The following is a 19,938-nucleotide window of genomic DNA, read 5'->3' on the forward strand; positions in this document are numbered from 1 at the left end:
GAAAAGTTGGTGAAAGACTTAAGGGTCTATAAATACACATATCTCATTCTTGAGATGTTTGTTGTCAAGGTGAATGAAGTTAATGTGAAAAAGGACACAGGGGGGGTTTTAGAGCGTGCAAAGCCGAGTGACAAAAGACTGGTAGAGTGGGGGTTTCACAGAGTAGTGACTCAGGTGACAGAGGACCGACAATGCAAGATTCAAGTACTAGAAAACCATTAGAAGGCAGAGTTGTGAAGAACAGGCACAACCGATGCAGACCAAGACTGATACCTAATTGTGATCTGATCGGGCTAATGTGTAGCTTCTTGTATCTGATCATTTGTCTGTTGTTTTGAAATAACTGCAACTTAAATCCCTTAACTGGGTGGACTTTAGCAGGTCCCATTGTATAAATCCCTTAACCAGGTAACATCTTAACTGATGTTCTAAGTCCTTTAACCAGGCTACCTTTAACAGGGTAAAGGCACTAACCGACCTTGATCAAAATCCCTTAACTGAGTGACACCTAACCAGTGTCTTTGTAATCTCCTAATAGGGATGGCTCTTCACTGTACGTACTCCAGAAGAGTACAAATTTTGTGAGTTTCTACTCACACCGTGGTTTTCTCCCTATTGGGTTTCCATGAGATAAATCTGTGTGTCTTTGTGTATCTTTTCATTTTTGCTTAATCTTCTACAGTAAATGTGCACATTGGTGAATGGTTAATTAGTTCATACTTAAAGTAAAAGTATCAATTAGTAAAAAACCGGTAATGTACTGATTCACCCCTCCCCTCTCAGTACTGGTTGGGATTAACACCTTCTTCAATAAAATAGGAATTGGTTGAATTATTATGTAATTATAAATATGTAATTATGTTTGGTAAATTATATAGATAGTGAGTCCTAGAATAGTCTTTTCTCTTAAAGAGATAGATTTCCACAGTGCATGGTAATTTATATATTCTATTTCTGAATTCAGTTATGTAGAACTTTTTTGCATCAACGTTTCGAATCATACTTTGTGATTCATCATCATCAGGATGAGAGAATTGTAGGAGAAAGAATGATGAATCACATAATGTGATTTGAAATGTTGATGCAAAAAAAATTCTACACAACTAAATCCAGAAGCAGAATGTATGAATCTTTCATGTGTTATATTGTTTTGTTCTATTTTCAAATAGAGCAAGGTGATAGGAAAATATTTCATCCTTGGGTTAGTACGTAGAACTCTACTATATCTCTTGTTGTCAGTTATTAAAGAAATCAATTGCATAGTGTTCTACTTTTATAAAAAGAATTGAGTGCTCTATGTAGAAAATGGTGCCCTTGTGAGGTGCATGCAATTAAAAAGGAGCATTGTCTCAAAGAGCCTTCACATTGAGAGTGTAAATCCAACTGTTGTGCATGATGAGGCCCATGAAATAATTACTAGATATTAATAGTGACAAAGACTTCCTTTCTTCAATGAGGCATTTGACTTATTTTGAAGAAGCAACATTCGAAGATACTCTTGTCAATGTGAAAAATCGAAAGATAATAGGGGAGAGGATCTAGTATATGAACACCCTAATTTTGTGCTTCTCAAAATTCTACGCGGAAATTTCAAATCACTCCCAATTTTTAACAGGAGCTTACTTGGCAAGTCCCCTACTTATAACTAAGATTTCAAGGCCACATTATCAAATATGATGCCGCATCAACATGCTTTTTGCCAAGGTGTCCAAAACAACCCAAAAACAAAGTGAGACCAAAAGTCATGCATAAGGGGTTCCCATAATTGTGCAACTACTGTGGCATCATATGATTGGTTGCTTTTTACAACTAAGGGTACATTTCATTTAATTATGGGTATTAAAGTCACAACTATTGGTGCAATGCTATGAAAAAATTGGACATTAAATCAATAGGTATGGGTATTAAATCAACAATTGCTATCACAACAATTGGAACACACTCAACTATTGGATCCTCTCCCCTAGATGAGAGACAATTACACATTACTTAAAGAAACACGAGGCTTAAGTTTCATATAACCATCACATACTTGCTAAAATTAGCCCATGTGACTATTGACCTCTCTTTCATATAAGAAACCTTTACTAAAGGTGCTATATTTAATTAATACAAAATAAAAACTAAAGATCATAAAAATTGTATTGTGTTTCTGGATTCAACTCGGTAGCATTTATTTGCATCAATATTTCGGATCACACTCCACGATTTATCATCAAAATGAGAAAGTTGTGGAGGACGAGAAAGTCCTGGAAAGCATGGAGCGTGGTTCGATATGTTGATGCAAATAAAATGAAAAAGTTACGGAAGACGAGAAAATTGTAAAAAACATGGAATGCGGTGCCAAATGTTGATTCAAATTAACGCTATACAATCGAATCCAGAAACACTATACAATTTTTATATTATGAACCGAGGGAATCGCATGTCTGTAACTAAAGACCAGTTCAAACTGACTGAGGTGTAGTTGCAGTCCTGCCAGTGCCGGCGAGCAGGGCCCCACGTAGATAAAAATATTTCTTCCTAATTTTCCTAAACAAAAAACAAAAGCAGGATTCGTCATCATCTGAATTTTACCCGTTGTCTGTTTGAAAAAAAGTTTGGCTGATAAACTAAAACAATTCCCGGGTCCTGGACATACATTTGAAATCTTCTCCTCCTCTACAAATTCCACAATCTGATCTCTCAAAAAACCAAAATGCTTGAGACACAGTCTGCCGGCCCAAACTTGTCTGTTTTCTGAACGCGGAGACGGCATTTAACCTGATAAAAATGCTCTGCATTCTTATACCAGAGCTTATGATTTAAAGCTATTTTCTAATTTGGGTAGTTTTGAATCCTCTTGAAGCTCAAAATCATGGCATCCCAAGGGATTAATACCATTTTTCTTCTGTTTTTAGCCTACTTTCTTGTCTGGGTTGAGGCACAAGGTTCTGTAAGGGATAACTGTAATGGGGTTTATTTGCACTACCAGGTGTGGAATCCCTCGAGAACTTTTCCCTTAAATGTGAGTCAAAATGATCAGCAGCCCTATGTCTTTAATTCCACTGTAACTGTGCTGAACACTGGTAGAGAAGAAGTTAGAGGATGGAAGGTTTTTGTTGGGTTCCAGCATGGGGAAGAGCTGGTGAACATGAGGAATGCTGTGATTGAAGATGGGTCCAGTCTGCCTGCCAATGTTAGCAATGGCACTGTTTTGTCAGGGTTCCCACAGACAGATCTCAAGACTGCTATTCAGACTGCAGGGGACTTGAACCAGATTCAGGTGCAGATTCAAATGGGTGGTGTTGAGTTTGGGGTTAATGATTCAGGGTATCCCCTGCCTGCCCAACTTTACTTGACTAATGATGGCTACACATGCAGTCAGCCTAGGAGTAACATTACTGGTAAGTAATTGATTCTGTCCCTACCATAGTTCTTTCATGGCTAATGTGGAATCATTAAGGGATGGAAATTTTTGGGTACTAGTATTGGTTTTGGAAAACTTATAATTGACTGTAATTGTTTTTAGATTCAATTATGTGATAGTTTTTCATCAACGTTTCGGATCACACTCTATGATAATTTTTCTTTTCTTTATGCATTATTTCACTGTGATGACTCAAGATGAAAGAGAAATTGTAATTGCTTCAGGATTTGATTGTGTGATAGTTTTTGCGTCAACGTTTCAGATTATACTCCATGATAATTTTCCTTCTCCTCGTGCATTCTTTCATTGTGAGTCATAATTTTCATTATGCACTCTTTCATTGTGATGACTCGTGATGAAAGAGTGTATAAGGAAAATTATGATCCACAATGAAAGAGTGCATGAGGAGAAGGAAAATTATCACGGAGTGTGAGTGTGATTCGAAATGTATCACACAATTGAATCCAAAATCAATTACAATCAACAATATAAATTGTGGAAATCTAATATCATTAAACCTATGATTATAAGTATAATCAAATGTTTGAACCATTTTAGACCAAAAACAAAAACCCTGTCGTCAAGATCTGCTAATTTGTCAATCTATTTTAGTGAAACTTGGCTGATTGGAAAATACTAACCCCATACATGGGAATATGCATTAGAAGACATAAATGCAAACTTCTTCTAAATGAAAACAAATTTTCTTAAATAAGAAAATAATATGTTGTTTGAGATGTTTAATCCGTTTGAATTTTTTTTTGTATAGATTAAGAATAGAATGTAGTAACACCCTTGTTCAACAAGTATATAAAGGATGCCTCCAATTTAATGTTAATAAATTTTCAAGTTTAGCTTATTCACTTCACCTTTTGATAAGTTGTTTGATACCTCTAGAAAATTTTGAATAGATTGAGAATAGAATGTAGTAATATGCTCCCTCACATTGTGTGTTATGAAGGAGATCTCACAAATTGAGATCAAGATGAATTATGAGAATTATGATTGATCACTAGTATGATAAGCAAATGAAATTGAGTAAAGTGTGCATCGAAGGTCAACTTTATCAATGCATAAAACGAGTATGAAGGATGCCTCCAACATAATATTAACAACAATTCTTCGATATCAACTTTTCACTTTACATCTTGACAAATTGTTTTTACATGCATACGCATCTCTTAATATTTCAAGGCCAAATATTTTTGTGATTAGTATTATAAGGATTGCTAGACGTAGTACATATAAATGCACAATATTAAAAAAAAGACACAAGATCTTAAATTAATAACACCAACAATACAATCAAATAAATGGTATCAATGATACTGAAAAAATTATATACCACCTCCTAATTAAAATCTCACCAATCTCTAATACTAGTTAAGATGTTTCTGTTAGTATAATTGAAAATTTGAAGACTACCTATGACATACCCAACATTGATGTTTAGGAAAGCTATCAAGCATGACAAATATAAAGGACAAATACATGTGCAAGTGAGCATTAATGACACTTGATAGGTGGTGTGATGATTGATTCCAGAACTCCAACAAATATGACAATAAAAATAAGGGTACTTCAAGAGAATAAATGTATTCTTTTACTTAGGTCACAAATCCATTAAAAACAAACATTTTGTCTTGACATTTTTTCATAGAATTTCTATAAATAAGTGTGCTAGATAGATATCTTAAATACATCAACTTAGAAGTTATTAAGATATATCGTTATTTCATTTACATAAGAATTATTTTATTTAACTTTATAATTATTTAAACAACATTTATTTATTTATTATCATTTATTATTATTCCATATTGAAATAATAGAATCTACAAAATGTATCTAAAATATCTAAGATTTTATATATTATTTTATCTCTACCTAAATCTAAAATTTTACTTATTAATTTTAAAAAATATATACAAATAAATTATACGTATTTTATATTTCTAAATTAAAAAAAATAAAAATTGAAATAAATTATTATATAATTATTTTAAAAGTACATGTTATTAGTACTTGCCGTTAGGCAAATACTATTGTAATGAGTTTTATTTTTTACAGTTAACTAGTTATTAAAAAATTTAATTTGAACAATTATAAACAAGGTTTTAATTTTGTTTTTAAAGATATTTTTATTTTCTAAAGTTACTTGTGCAATTTTTAAGTTTACATATTCTAAAAAATATTTTTTTGTATCCTGATTGGCCGATATAACTTTTGTTGTTATAAGCGGATTTTTCAGAAATCTAAAACAAATAATGTTCGTGACAACCATTTAGGCGGGAATATAGGTACCGATTAATTTTTATGGCTGCTATGAAACTACTTTTGTCCCCTCTACCAAGCAGTGCAAATATATTTGAATCCTGTAATTTTTTATATTCTAGTAGTCCATCAATTGAAACTGCTTCCAAAGGATTCCCCATAAAACAAAAATTTATAATATAAAAAATTGTCAATTAAAACATATCACAATGAGGGCAACCAGATTAATCATTCATTTTACCCAAGCATATCAGTAGTTTGGTGTTAAATATTTAGATTAATTAGTTTTATTTTATTTAATTAATATACATAAAAAACTAAAAAGTCATGACAATTAATCTTGAACTATGATCTATTAGGAATTATATTTTATTTTTTTAATATATATAATTTATCATATATTTATAATATTAAATAAAAAATTCATACTGAAAATTTACTTAATAACAAAATTGATATATAAAATAATAATAAATCAATTTATTATTGTAAAACTTAAGGAGAGTAGGGGTCTTAGCAAAATGAAATACTAATATTCATTTCACTTATATTGTAAATGATTATTGCTAACAATGCAAGTACTCGCCACTATGTGGCACTTGTTTTATTTATTAAAGTGTAAAGCAATTTACTATTTTATTTATTAAAGATGTTTATTAAATTTATTTTATTCATTCTAATTATTAAACTTTTCTTTGTGGTCATACAATTTATTTGTTTAGTATTTTTATCATTTTTTATATATTAACTATTTAATAATTTTTGTTAACACTCTTATATGTCCAAGGGGTTGAGCTTAGTTGGTTAAAACATTGAGTTCTCAATGTGGAGACCTAAGTTCAACTCCCATGAGGGACACCTTTGTGTAGAATTCTAAGTTGTGACTCTTGGTCTTCCATTGGTTGTTTAAAGTGGATTTCTAAGTTGTGGCTCTTGGTCTTCCAATTGTTGTTTCTAGTTTGGTGTTTGAAAGGAGTTAGTATTCTATGATACTTAATACAAAAAACACTCTTATATCATTATACTCTATCCCTTGCTACCGCTATAACTACAACTCTCAACATAAATATTAAAAGAAAATTAGGATGCAAGAAAAATAACCTATAAAATCTTTATATCACCCATTTGTTCATAAAAATATACTTTATAACTATCCATCATGCCATAAGCATCATAATCTCTAGGTCATTTACGCCAAAGCACATGATGAACAATTATCTATACAAAACATTTTTTTGACCCTATTGAAGTTGATGCACTATTATATAACTTTAGTTATCTTATTCCTTATTTTATTAAGAAAATTTCAATACATTATAGTATTGTATTTACATAAGCTGTGTTGGAATAAGGTATTATTTTCTTTTATAGGTTTCGTGTGTTCATACTCACATTTTATTAGGTATGCTTTATAATATGATAGTTTCACTCACACACACACACACACACACACACACACACACACACACACACACACACACACACACACACATATATCATGTATGCTTTCTCTAATTAGGCTGGGGTCTCATGGAGGGGCTTGGGCTCTATTTTTATCATGTTAGTTTATGTTTCTTTATTTTATTTTTTATAATTTGTGTATAATGCTTCATAGTAAATATAATTTGAATCAAACATATTATTATTAATTCTATTCTTAGTTTATATGTTAAAAAATCACATCTTAGTGTTTGTCCTTTAAGGATATGACAAAAGTGATAAATTCTTATGGCATATTGAAGACAAAGGGAGCACATGCTTGGTCTGAATTGCTCATAATCTAGAGTCTAGAAAAATTGTATCTATTTTATGCTTGTTTTCTTCTTTCAGTTTTACTTTGACATGCATTTTCATATAGATTTACATGCATGTGAAGAGGGAAGAAAATAAGGGGTAAAATTAGATACTTGTGCATTTATTCCTTGTTTTTTAGTCATATTGAATAGTTGTTGTAAATGCACAACCTTAATTTATCTCATCTGGTGCACTAATTGACACCCAATTTTGAACACATTAGCCAACCTCTAGCTTCCAATTGTCTAGATTAGTCCTTCCTTATAACATTCCCTCACCCATGACTATACTAAAAAATATTAAAGCTTAACTTATGCCATTGGGCCAACTTTCTTAAATGTGATTGCTATACATTGTTGGTCGTGCATAAAATGTATCAAGTTGTATTTAAGGAAATCATGCTAGATTATTTAGGTGATCAAATAACCACACAAATAGGATTAAAGTTAGGTTTAGGATTAAAATCAGGGTTGGGTTATGGTTAAAATAATTAATATTAGGGTTTGAATCAAGATTAGAGTTAGGATTAGAATTAGAGGTATAATTATGGTTAAAATACTGATTAGGGGAGAACTAGAATTAAGCTCAGGGCTACAACTAGGGCTAGGGTTACGATTAAGATTATGGTTACAATTAGACTAAATTTAGGGTTATGGTTATGGTTAGAATTAGGGTCGGTGTTAGGGCTAGGGCTAGAGGCTAGGGTTACAATTAGGGTTACAATTCAAATTTGGTTAAATAAAAATTAGTGTTAGAATTAGAATTATAATTAAGATTAAAAGTACATAAGTTAGGTTTAATAATTAATTCAACATATATTTTATTAAAACTATTCATTTGCACATATTAATTATTTCATGAGAGACTAATGAATCCAAACGTACACTTATACTTCATTAACTAAATATTTCTAAAGCAAAAAAAAATCACTCTTAAAAATATATAATTTAATAAATGAATAAATAATTAAACTATTTTAAAATAAACACCTATTCCACTTTATACACACATATTTCATCTAATTGTATAAGTATTACTTATCTTGTAATTATATTGGGAATTGTGTCAATGTCTAGTATATAGATCTTTTAACAAATATTTTCTAATATAAACTTTCAAGATATAAGTTACTTGTATTTAAACTCAAAAAAACTATTTTCTCTATTATTTTTCAGGTGAAATAAAATAAAATAATAATTGAGAAAACATAAAATAAATAAATTATATCAAAGGTCAAGAATTTTCCTTGAAATTGTATCTTTCCATATTTACATCATTTGTTTTAGTTTCATTTCAAGATGCTCTCTTTGATGCATCTAATGTATCAAATGTAACTTTGTATAACATTTTCTTATGATGTTTTGTTTTGAAAATCTCTTTCACTAGTTTATGTGTCATTCAAGACTCCTCATGAATCTTTCATCTTGAAATCCTCATGAATGAATCAAATGCAAAAGTTTCCACAGTCTATGATAATATGCTTGAAAGCTTCTGGATTCAACTATGTTTATCTTTTTGAATCAATGTTTAGGATCACACTCCATGATCCATCATGCTCTTGGCCCACCACCCTGATGATCCATCATGTGGATCATGGAGTGTGATCTAAAACTTTGATTAAAAAAGGTAAACACAATTGAATCCAAACATGCAATAAATTAATTAAAAAAATTAACTCTTTTTGTAAAACTTAACAATCTATAAAATTAATTAAATAATTAAAATTCTTCAACTTCTATAATAATATAATAATAAAAAAAAAGTATGTAGGCTATTGGTTAAAAATTATACACCAACCTCTATTGATTGTTTCTAAGAGATCTTTCTTGATAATTTCTATGTCGCCTACTTGTTGATTATCGCTTCATATGGAATTTAAGCGTGTGAGTTGGTAAGCAAACCGCGTTACTTGCTTTTAAAAAACAAAACTCAAACCGCTTTGTTTTTAAAGCCTTTAATTTCATGCTGACGTGTCATTCCACCTCAGACTTGAGAGACAGAGTCCTGCCAGTCCTGTTCATTGCGGCTAGGGGACCCTACATAAGTAACTAAAACAATGAGAACGATAACTATTTCTTCCAAGAAATTGCAAAAAAATAAAAACAAAAACGGGCATATGTTTGAAAATTTGTTTGCTTGATAAAATAAACAATGCCCATGTGCTACACAGCTTTAACATCCATTTGAAATCTTCTAGTGTAGAAAGTAAGCGTCTGGGCGATCTGGTCTCTAAAAACTGTTTTTTTTCTTTTTTTGAGACCGAGTCTGCCGGCCTACAGCCTAAACTGGGCTGTTTTCTGAACGCGGAGACGGCATTTCACTAAATAAAACGCTCTACAATCTTGCAACAGCACCAGGTGTTAGCTTTTGGATTCATTTTGCTCCTTTCACTTCGTTTGCTAGCAGCTAAGATACCCGTTTCTTTTGTTCTAGCTTTAGAATCGCTGTGGAGTAAACCCTTTTCACATTTTTCAAGCTTTTGGATCCCTGTGGAATAGACCCATTTCATATTTTCAAGCTTTTAAACCCTCTGGGCGCATAACCATTTCATTTTTAAGACTTCGAATCCCATTGGCGCAAACCCATTTCAATTTCCTCAGCTTTAGAGTCAATCTGGGGCAAGATCGTTTCATTTTCCAAGAATCGTTTAGAAAAATCGAATAACCGAAAATCAAAGGAACGATCATTTATGGTGTGGGCGATTAGGGTTTGAGTCAGACCTTATGATTTGGAGGTACTGTTTTGGGAAGTTTGGATTCTCTTGAGGCCCAAATCATGACATCCGGAGGGGTTAATATCATTTGCCTAGCGTTTTTAGTGTACTTTCTGGTCTGGGTTGAGGCACAGGGAACTGTTTCTAGAGTTACTGTAAAGGATAAGTGCAATGGAGTTTATCTGAATTACCAGGGTCAGACTCCAAAGATAACTTATCCCTTGACTACGAATCCTAAAGATCAGCCTTATGTCTTTAATTCCACTGCAACTGTGCTAAACACTGGTAAAGAAGAAGTTAAAGGGTGGCAGATTTATGTTGGGTTCCAGCATGGGGAGGTGCTTGTGGGTGTGAGCAATGCCGTGCTTGAAGATGGCTCCAGTCTGCCTGCTAATGTTAGCAATGGCACTGTTTTGTCAGGGTTCCCACAGACAGATCTCAAGACTGCTATTGAGACTGCAGGGGACTTGAACCAGATTCAGGTGCAGATTCAAATGAGTGGTGTTGAATTTGGGGTTGACGAAAAGCAAATTCCTATGCCTTCGCACTTCAATTTGACTAATGAGGGGTACACATGCAATACCCCCAATGTTACTGGTAAGTAATTGTTTCTGACCCTATTATAGTTCTTTCGTGACGAATGGAAAAATTATTAAGGAATGGACTTTTTTGGTTACTATTATAGTACTTTTCTAGCTTTCCATTCTGAAAACCTGTAATTAAGGTATGTGGTATGATCAGATGTTCGACGACATTTGCTTAAGTAGTTGTTAATTCTTGTGAACATTTTATATAAAATCTTAAAAAAAAAATCTGCTAATTTGCCAATCTATTTTTGTGAAACTTTGCTAATTGGAAAAATACTAGCTATATACATAGGAGTATACAACACTCCTCCTCATAGTTTATAAAACAGTCCTACTCAGAAAATGGCTATCCAGCCTCTAGAATGCACGAATGCATAAGTCATCCTCATACACCATAGACCATCACTTATGCATTGGTGCATTCTAGGGGCTGGATAGAGTGATGGATAGACGTTTCCCTCCTGCTCATAGTTCATAAATATACACAAGCTTCTATGCTGTTTGTTAGGGATACGCAACACTCATCTAATACAAATGTAATAAGTCTAATACTATGGGCTACTAATTGGCTCGGGCCATGCAGAGTGCAATTTTAGAGATCATAGTTGGCTGGGGCATGGGTTTTTTTTTTCTTTCCATGTGAAATTTTCTAATCCCATAGCTGCAAAATCATAAATATTCGAATTTTGGATCATGAATTTGCATCTCTTTCAGTAGGAACAAATGTGCTATTTGGTAAGGCTGCAATAGGTCGTTAATGTTGTGTGCCCTGATCTAATTCACATATGCTAAAGTTTATTGATTGATATTTTGTGATGCCACGACCTCAAGGTATAAATGATAAACTTTGATTAATTATCTAGAGGATATCTAATAGGTGGATCTATTTTTAATATTTTGTGAAAAAATACTAAATAGTCAATTGGACAAATGTAGCTTATAAAATTTCCTCCATGTCTTACAAATACACAATCATTAAAATTTAGTGACCTAAATTCATCTAAATGTAAACACCGATTCCTTTAAGAGGAAATTAATGTGTTAATTGTTACGTTTAATATGATTTGAATTTTTTTGCTAATTGTGGATTCTAATATTGTGAAAAGTAGTCAAATTGGTGAAAGTGGTCCATAAAAGATTCCGTCCATAGTTTTACAAATACAGTCATTGGAATACAGAGACCTTAACTTTCTTTAAATGAAAACTGTCTTTTTCTGGAAAGGTGTAAAGATGTGCTTGTTTGAATTGCTAGAGTAGTTTTAAGAATTATGTGTGTCCTCATCTAATGCATATTTACCATAGTTCATTCATTCATGTTCTATGTTACCCCAGCGCCTCCTGGTATACTCTCTCCACCAAAGTTGTACCTTCATCCAATTCTCAATTTTGTAGAGAAGTTGTATTTTATTATCTCGTACATGTGTCTTTGAAGGATTTACCTCACTAATTCTTAATGCGTAAGTTTCAAATAATCATTTTATATAAACAATTAACACATCAAAATTTGGGGCTTCCGAAGATGATCATTCTATATTTGCTGTTCTGCATTGACGTTGCACCTCCACTAATCTTTATGCAACTTAGTCCAGGGTGAACTCTCTTGGTCAATGATGATTTTGGAGAGGCTTTGCTATGTCAAATCTAATTTTGGTGCAAGTGCCTGAGTATTTGTTAACATCTGTTTTGCCTTATGGCATATCCTTCCCAATTTCTGGAAAATGTATCAAATTGGAAAGACAAATAACGAGATATCAGAATCTATGTTGTTTTCATGTAATTTAATGTTTATCCAAATGTGGTATGTGAAGTTCATGCTTTTGTCCTTAACTTTTGGAGTCTGGATTTCATCCTTTTCCAGCAAAGTTTTTTTGGGCTAAATACAGTGAAATGTTGCTTTTACTTATGTGGTTTTGTTTAATTTATAACATATATATTTGTTATAATTTCATTTTCCTGATAGTTATTATTCCTCTCCATGCAATACTCTTTCAGTAATGCTTTGAATTTTTGGATTTGCAGTCGGCCAAATTGAGCTTTGTTGCCAAAAGGATCCTAAATTTGTGCCCAATGATACTATTGAAGAAACCAAATTCCTTGCTCGCCAGAAAGGAGATCTTACTATGACCTATGATATCATGCAGAGCTTTGAAAGCAATTATAATGCTTTAGTGACAATTTCAAATGATAATCCCATTGGGCGTTTGGATAACTGGAATTTGTCTTGGGATTGGCAGTATGGAGAATTTATTTATGCCATGAAAGGTGCAGTGGCTCTAGACCAAAGTCTGTCTGACTGTTTAAATGGTGCAGCTGGAAACTATTATCAACAACTAGATTTATCTAATGTCATGAGCTGTAAGAAGACCCCAACAATTGCCGATCTTCCCCCACAGCTGGCTAATGATACCAATGTGGGTAAGATTAATTTCTGTTGCAGAAATGGCACCCTTCTTCCGTCTACCATGGATCCTAGCAAGTCTAAATCTGCATTCACGCTTCAAGTCTACAAACTTCCTCCATATTTGAATCGAACCCTGTATAATCCTCCTATAAATTGGAAGATTCAAGGTGTACTAAATTCTGACTATCAATGCGGGCAGCCAAGGAGAGTAAATCCAAGTACATTCCCAGATCCTAGTGGGACACAAAGGGAAACATCTGCTATTGCCACCTGGCAAGTAGTGTGCAACATCACTAATAAGAATGGAAAAAATAACTGTTGTGTTTCCTTCTCTGCATTTTACAACGAATCTGCAATCCCTTGTCAAACCTGTGCTTGTGGTTGTCCAACCACAATAAGCCCTACATGTAGTCGAACAAAAGATGCCCTTCTTCTCCCTTCCTATTCTCTTCTTGTCCCATTTGAAAATAGGACTAAACCAACTCTTGCATGGGCTGAACTGAAACACTTTTCTGTACCGCAACCACTACCTTGTGGTGATTATTGTGGGGTTAGCATTAACTGGCACATCAATACTGACTTTACCAAAGGATGGAGTGCAAGAATTACTGTTTTCAACTGGGAAGACACTAGTTTGGCAGATTGGTTTACTGCTGTTGAAATAGATAAAGCCTTTCTTGGCTATGAAAATGTTTATTCTTTTGATGGGGGTAAAATACCAGGTCTGAACAACACCATATTCATGCAAGGGAAAAAGGATTTTACTTATTTGAGTGGAGAATCAAATGGCACTAATCCAGCTCGTGATCCAAGGGTGCCAGGTAAGCAGCAGTCAGTGATTTCCTTCACTAAGAAGTATACACCAGGCATAAACATCTTAGCTGGTGATGGATTCCCTACTAAAGTGTTCTTTAATGGTGAGGAGTGCTCTCTTCCCCACACCATTCCTAGTGGAACAGGGCACATGGTTTCATGGAGCATGCCTACACTTTTGCTGACAGTTATGTTCGTTTTTCTCTTTGAACAGTTTTGGTGAGGTTGATAATGAACTTGGCACGGAATGCCATTTTCTAGTTTTTCACCATTGATTCTTTGATTCTTTTGAATGGCATAATTGACTAGTCAATTTGTTAAGGTGGGTCATCAGGGGAACACATAACAGATGATGAAGGCCATTTGTCAGCAGGGAAACACATAACAGATGATGGAGGTCATTTGCTTGGGCTCTGGGAAGGTTGAGTTAATGACATGCCTTGATTTCCTATCAAATAGAGGTTGTAATGGTAGATATTATATATTTGAGTACAATTATAAAATGTGGCTGTTGTACATCTAAAAAAGAACTTAGGGATGATATTCATGGTTTCCTTGTTTAGATTGTTTATGGAAACTACTATTGCTGTGCCTTGATAGTAAAAACATTCCTTAGTCCTGTTTTTCTTTTTCAAAAAGTTTAAAAGGAGCACACTTAAATACTGTGCTATCAACTATGTCAAAGTAATCAATGGCTAGGATTTTAATTTTGTTCAGGAACCTCAAGGATTGGAGAAGGGCCCTGTTATACATCTCTAATTCTTGTTAACCGCCTATAGCCAAGTAAATTAGTATCTTAGTATCACATGTTAAAATTTATGTATAGTTTTATATGATTATTTGTTAGCAGAGGTCTACGCTGGATTTGGACAGAGGATAAAATTTCTGTTATGAAGAAAAGCTTTTGACCATACAATCAAAAACATGTAGTAACGATGTTTTATATGGTTCTATATGATTTTTGGTTGGCATACGTCTATGCTGGATTTGGACAGTATAAAATTTATATTATGAAGAGAAGTTATTAACTATACAGAGGAATGCCCATGTAAACAAATTTATAGCTGTTAGTTTCAACCGAGTATGTACAAACAGTAGAAAATTACCTTAAAATTACAGACATGGTGCACAGTTTATAATCATCAATTGACAGTATTATCATTATACCATATAATATTTAATTAGCCATTGAAAACAAACTTCTTGCACGATCACTGCAATATACAAATTATGTTTATCAACATGCAATATAGTAAAGCTAGAATTCCTTAAGTGATATTAAGTTCTCAGATTATGTGTTTAAAACCAGTTTTGTTTCAAGATTATGGTTTCCAGGATTTATTAGGAAGCATTAATATAGTTACATATTCAACCACCCTTAGTCGTGTACTAAGAAATAGAAACATCGAAACTGCTTGAAAATTATGTCCATTAAACCAATCACTAGCTTATCTGCTTGGGTAATGTGAATGACAACTCTAATTGGCAAGTTCCACTCCTCTACCATTTATTCTCTTAAATACCTGCATTTTGTTTTGAATGTTTAGGGTTTTCTCTTGTTTGGAAAATGAAGTGAGTTTCTGGAACTTATGGTTAACTTTTACCAGGTCTGAGTTGTTGAGTTAAATTGTAAACATAAACCAAAACCAATGCATCTAGCATGCGGTCATGAGGCATGACATCACAGTGATATGTGATATGCCTTTCAGAAAAGCGTCAAATACAGTACTTTCCAAATGGTCTTAATGAATTCTGTGTTTCAATTGGACTGAAAAAACTGTATGACTATGGATTTCTTGCATATCAGGGCATACCATCTTTAGATAATGATAAAAATTTGCAGCTAGATGCATCCCCGTGGAACACTGCTTTAATCTGAAGAGGATTGTAAATCTGAATCTCTATAAATATGCAGTGAAGAAGCATTGTTATCAACTGTCGCAAGTAGGCCTATTGTTTGATATTGCCACAAGCCTTCAGGGTTTGCCATTCTGTGATTAAGCCAGAGAGTCGGTCATCATTATAAAACGTCCCAAGTGAGTTTGCATATCTGTTACTAATGATTGACTTGGCTATATGCATGTGTTTTCTGAATGAATTACAGATAGCATGTCTGTGATTATGATAAAGCTATAAAGCCTGTTTCATCAGGCCCACTGAATTTCTAATTTTAAGGAACTTCCTTGGGGTAAATGACCCTGTTGTAGGCCATGCAACGTTGACTATCTCCATATGTTATTAGGAATACTTGCATAAATAGAAGGCATTCCCCCACCAATATCTAATCCTATGTCATTCATTATGTTATGATTGTTTCTTTGAAGTATGCTGCAGTTTGGGTGTCTTAAATTTCATCAACAATAACTTTGTCTTCATCAATATGCGCTGGTGTGCCAAATTTACTTAGCAATTTTAAGTATGTACACTAAAAAAGTTAGCCTGGGGGATGAAGTTGGGTTAACTTGCAATCATATTTTTAGTAAGTTGGGCCGATCAATAGGATTAAATACAGCTTCATTACACTTTAAGTTTTGCGTGAGGAGGGTATTCCTACTGATTTTATAGAGATAAAGAAACAACAAAAGCATAGATTAAGCCTTGATGACAAAGAACCAGTCCTATAATTTGTCGCTAACTACTTTTATGTTAATCTGTGTGATTATCGCCTTCAAATCCAATTTTTAACATTCTTGACAAAATAATTTGTAGGTTTGAATGAACGTAAATTACACTATACAACATGCAATTGTTTAAGATGAGTCTTGGTCAATCAGTCCGTTTAGATTGGTGTTCATCCACGGGCAACAAAGTTTGTGCCTTGAACTAATGCTTAATAAAAATATAAACTTATTATGTCATTTTCCCTCTACGTTGGCCAGCACTCAAAATAAATAATTAATAATAATAATAATAAAATAAAAGCGTTTTCTTTTTCAGGTCAGCACTCATTTCAAATTTCAAAATTTTAGCACCTAAATTGGGGCCTTGTGTCTTATCATTTTTTCAAGTATAAATACTGTTTTTAGGCACCTGTTGGGGTATTCAAATGTATGGGAACGAATTGCAGTTTAATTACTGATGTCACTGTCGAGACGAAAACCTTGCCAGTTTAATTACTGATGTCACTGTCGAGACGAAAACCTTGCTAGTGCACCCAGGTTGGGATGAAAACCCTAACCTGTCTTTTCAGTTACTTTCTGCCCTCCGGATTTTCCTAATATTTCACTCAGATCTGCGCAAGGAATTAGAGTATCAGTGAGCAAAAATATTTGTGTTAGGCGAGCTTGTGGAAGATCATTCATGCAAGGACTATTGTATCACCATGGATAAGCCAACCACTGTGTCAGGACAAAAAGACAACTAGGAGGTGTCAGTATTAAGGGAGTCCTGGATAAATCAAGCTTTAGCCAAATTTCCAAGCATAGGTAGGGTTTGGTCATTTACACCAATGATTTGTTGGTGATTTCCTATGATTCTAGCCAAGAACTAGGTACGAGCAAAACCTGTTGTACCTGATTTGAGTTAAACAATGCCCCTGTGGTCAGTTACTGAGCCAAAACACATCAACTGGAGTGATCTGTCAAACTGTAGAGTAAATCCCTGCAGCACAAGGTGCCGAGCCAACAAAGTGGAGGTCCTATGCCCAAATCTGGCTTAAAAGGTGCTAAATCTTATCTCAATGATCATTTAAATTGTATCTGTAAGTGGCAATCACTGTTACAAACAATTATTGTGCATGGCTTAGACGGTTAGACCAGTAGTTGGGAATTTTCATAAATTAGTTCATTGTAATCTGAGATTTGATAGTTATAAAAAAAGGGATTTCTATCTTTAATGTAGAAGTGTAATATCTTGGAATAACTAATACTTACTGTAGAATTAGAATTATATTTTGTTGATTACTGCTAAATGTGTTGAGTGAACTCTTAAATCTTGTCTGTGAAGAACATTTGAATAGTAAACACTTGCAAATCAGACCACAATCAGGGAACTGAGCACATCACAGCCTGAGGCTCATTTCATTGGTACCAGAGTTGGAATCCTACCTGCCTATGAATCAATGAAGAAAAATTAAGACATTTATCAGAAGACTATGGCTACGTATCAGATGGAATGGACCACATTTGTGAAGCATCCAAAGGTGAAGGGAATGCTTTTAAGGAAGAAACAGCAAATCTGAATAAGATGGCTAGGAGAGTAACCAAGAGGATGAAATGGCAAGATGCCATGTTGAAAATATTGCCCTGGATCTTGCCATCTGTTGTGACATGTCTTTCGAGGAGTACTACGATATGAAAATAAGAAATGGGCGGAGGAGAAGGTGCAGAGAGGAGTAAAAAAAATGTTTTTTGAAAGAAGAGCCCAAGATGATGGGAACATGAAACAGGGAAGGATGCATTGACGCCAATATTACAAGAGGAGGTCAAGAAAGAAGCAGTGACAACAGAAGCAGGAAGAAAAATTGAAGCTATAAGACACATGGAGGAAGAACAAGAGGAACCTCATAAGTAAGTTGAAAGCAAAGATTTTTTAATGGTTGAAGATGATATTTGACTTCAAATAATTGCATGTGTGAGCAAAATAGTGAGGAAGTCGAGGATAAAAAGGCATCACTTGTTGGATGTGAAGAGTCCGAGATGGAAGAAGATGCACCCAACCATGCACCATCTTTTGAATTTTCACAAGATTAATCATTGATTGATTTACAGAAGATCACAAAGGATGGATATGCAATTTAGAAGAATCCTCTGGTTGTTGGGAAAATGATGTCTCAACCTTGCAAAATGAGGTTGCTATTTATAGTAAGTTTGAAATTTTCTTGGAAGTTTCTGGTTGGCTAGATAAGCATTTTGTCACAGCTAGTTTTGAAGGTACTAAAGTTTCCGTTTTGGAAGGGTGCAATGAAAGGTTTAAATTTAATTTCGAGGATAGCGGCTTACAAGGTAATAAAACACTTCACAAGTTTTTTGGCGTTTCAAACGATTCGTCAATAGGACACATGATTCTCAAGTTATGGCCCTTGGAAGTTTGTATTCCTAAAATAGGAAATATAAAATGTATCAAACACATAAATAAGCAGTAAAAGGGAGGGACATGTGTTGATGTGTGTTTTAACATGTCATATAGCATCTAGAAGCGAGATAAGGTCGACTCTACTTTATTGGATGGTTTTAACCTATGGTTTTGTAATATCGTTTGATGATTTTTTGTATTGTTTCTCTTATATATGAGGTGTGTGAGATAGAGGTTGCGTGTAAAAGTTTTATAGCGATTGAGTTACCTCTGAGTCTCTGATTAGTGTCACTCCTGCGAAGAGTTTGCTCTGCAAGTATATTGTAATTTGTTATTGATTGTTAAATAATATATTGAGCTGTTTTTGGAGTGGGGTTATTCTCTCGAAAGGGTTTTCCCCACGTAATTCACTGTGTTGATGTGTTGTGGTATGCATGATATTTTGATTATTTCTATTTCGTTTTTGTAACTATTGTAATGATTTGTAAAAGTTTTTGCATTATCCTCATCTCAAGGTTAGTGTAGGAAGTTGTTCTGCTACTTAACTTCCTTACATTGGTTAGTCCTAAGTTGGGAGTTTCGAATAACAAAAATGGGAGACATCCCATCCCAATAAATTATTTTTCACTTAAAGTAGTTGAGCATTTGCTTCGCAACCTAAGGTCTTACCAATTTGTTCCTTTATTATTGCGAAATTTTTGTTGGCATTGAAAGCATGCAAAAGAGGGTAATGGTGAAAAGGACAATTGAAGACAAGATCATGGGTGATGGCGAACTAGAGATAGTCACCTTGGAGTGTTTGATGCTAGATGATGATAAGCAATATGGAGGTCATTTTGATATTCAAGATTTTATAACTTAGCATGGTGTTGTGTTTGTGGATCCAAGCTACACAAAGGATGTGACATTCCACAATGCGTTAGTGCTCCTTGCT

The 19,938-nt window shown here is 33.8% G+C and overlaps 2 protein-coding genes across 2 annotated transcripts; both read left to right on the forward strand.

The window, feature by feature from the left end:
* Positions 1-2,600: 2,600 nt before the first annotated feature.
* On the forward strand, positions 2,601-3,394 carry LOC131054260 (COBRA-like protein 8). The gene has a single exon (XM_057988735.2). The coding sequence runs from the start codon at positions 2,858-2,860 to the stop codon at positions 3,392-3,394; it is 537 nt and encodes a 178-aa protein (XP_057844718.2). The 5' UTR covers positions 2,601-2,857.
* Positions 3,395-9,560: 6,166 nt separating this feature from the next.
* LOC131054259 (COBRA-like protein 10) lies at positions 9,561-14,707 on the forward strand. The gene is made up of 2 exons (XM_057988734.2): positions 9,561-10,787; positions 12,797-14,707. The coding sequence occupies exons 1-2, from the start codon at positions 10,253-10,255 to the stop codon at positions 14,212-14,214; spliced, it is 1,953 nt and encodes a 650-aa protein (XP_057844717.2). The 5' UTR covers positions 9,561-10,252; the 3' UTR covers positions 14,215-14,707.
* The last annotated feature ends 5,231 nt before the right edge of the window (positions 14,708-19,938 follow it).

Source organism: Cryptomeria japonica, chromosome 2, assembly GCF_030272615.1.
Source record: "Cryptomeria japonica chromosome 2, Sugi_1.0, whole genome shotgun sequence".
NCBI classification, from domain to species: Eukaryota; Viridiplantae; Streptophyta; class Pinopsida; order Cupressales; family Cupressaceae; genus Cryptomeria; species Cryptomeria japonica.

Excerpts from the sequence above, each read along its gene's own strand:
- LOC131054260 (XM_057988735.2), top strand. The coding sequence starts at position 2,858 with ATGGCATCCCAAGGGATTAATACCATTTTTCTTCTGTTTTTAGCCTAC.
- LOC131054259 (XM_057988734.2), top strand. The coding sequence starts at position 10,253 with ATGACATCCGGAGGGGTTAATATCATTTGCCTAGCGTTTTTAGTGTAC. Across the intron at positions 10,788-12,796 it reads CAATACCCCCAATGTTACTG|TCGGCCAAATTGAGCTTTGT; the intron begins GTAAGTAATTGT and ends TTGGATTTGCAG.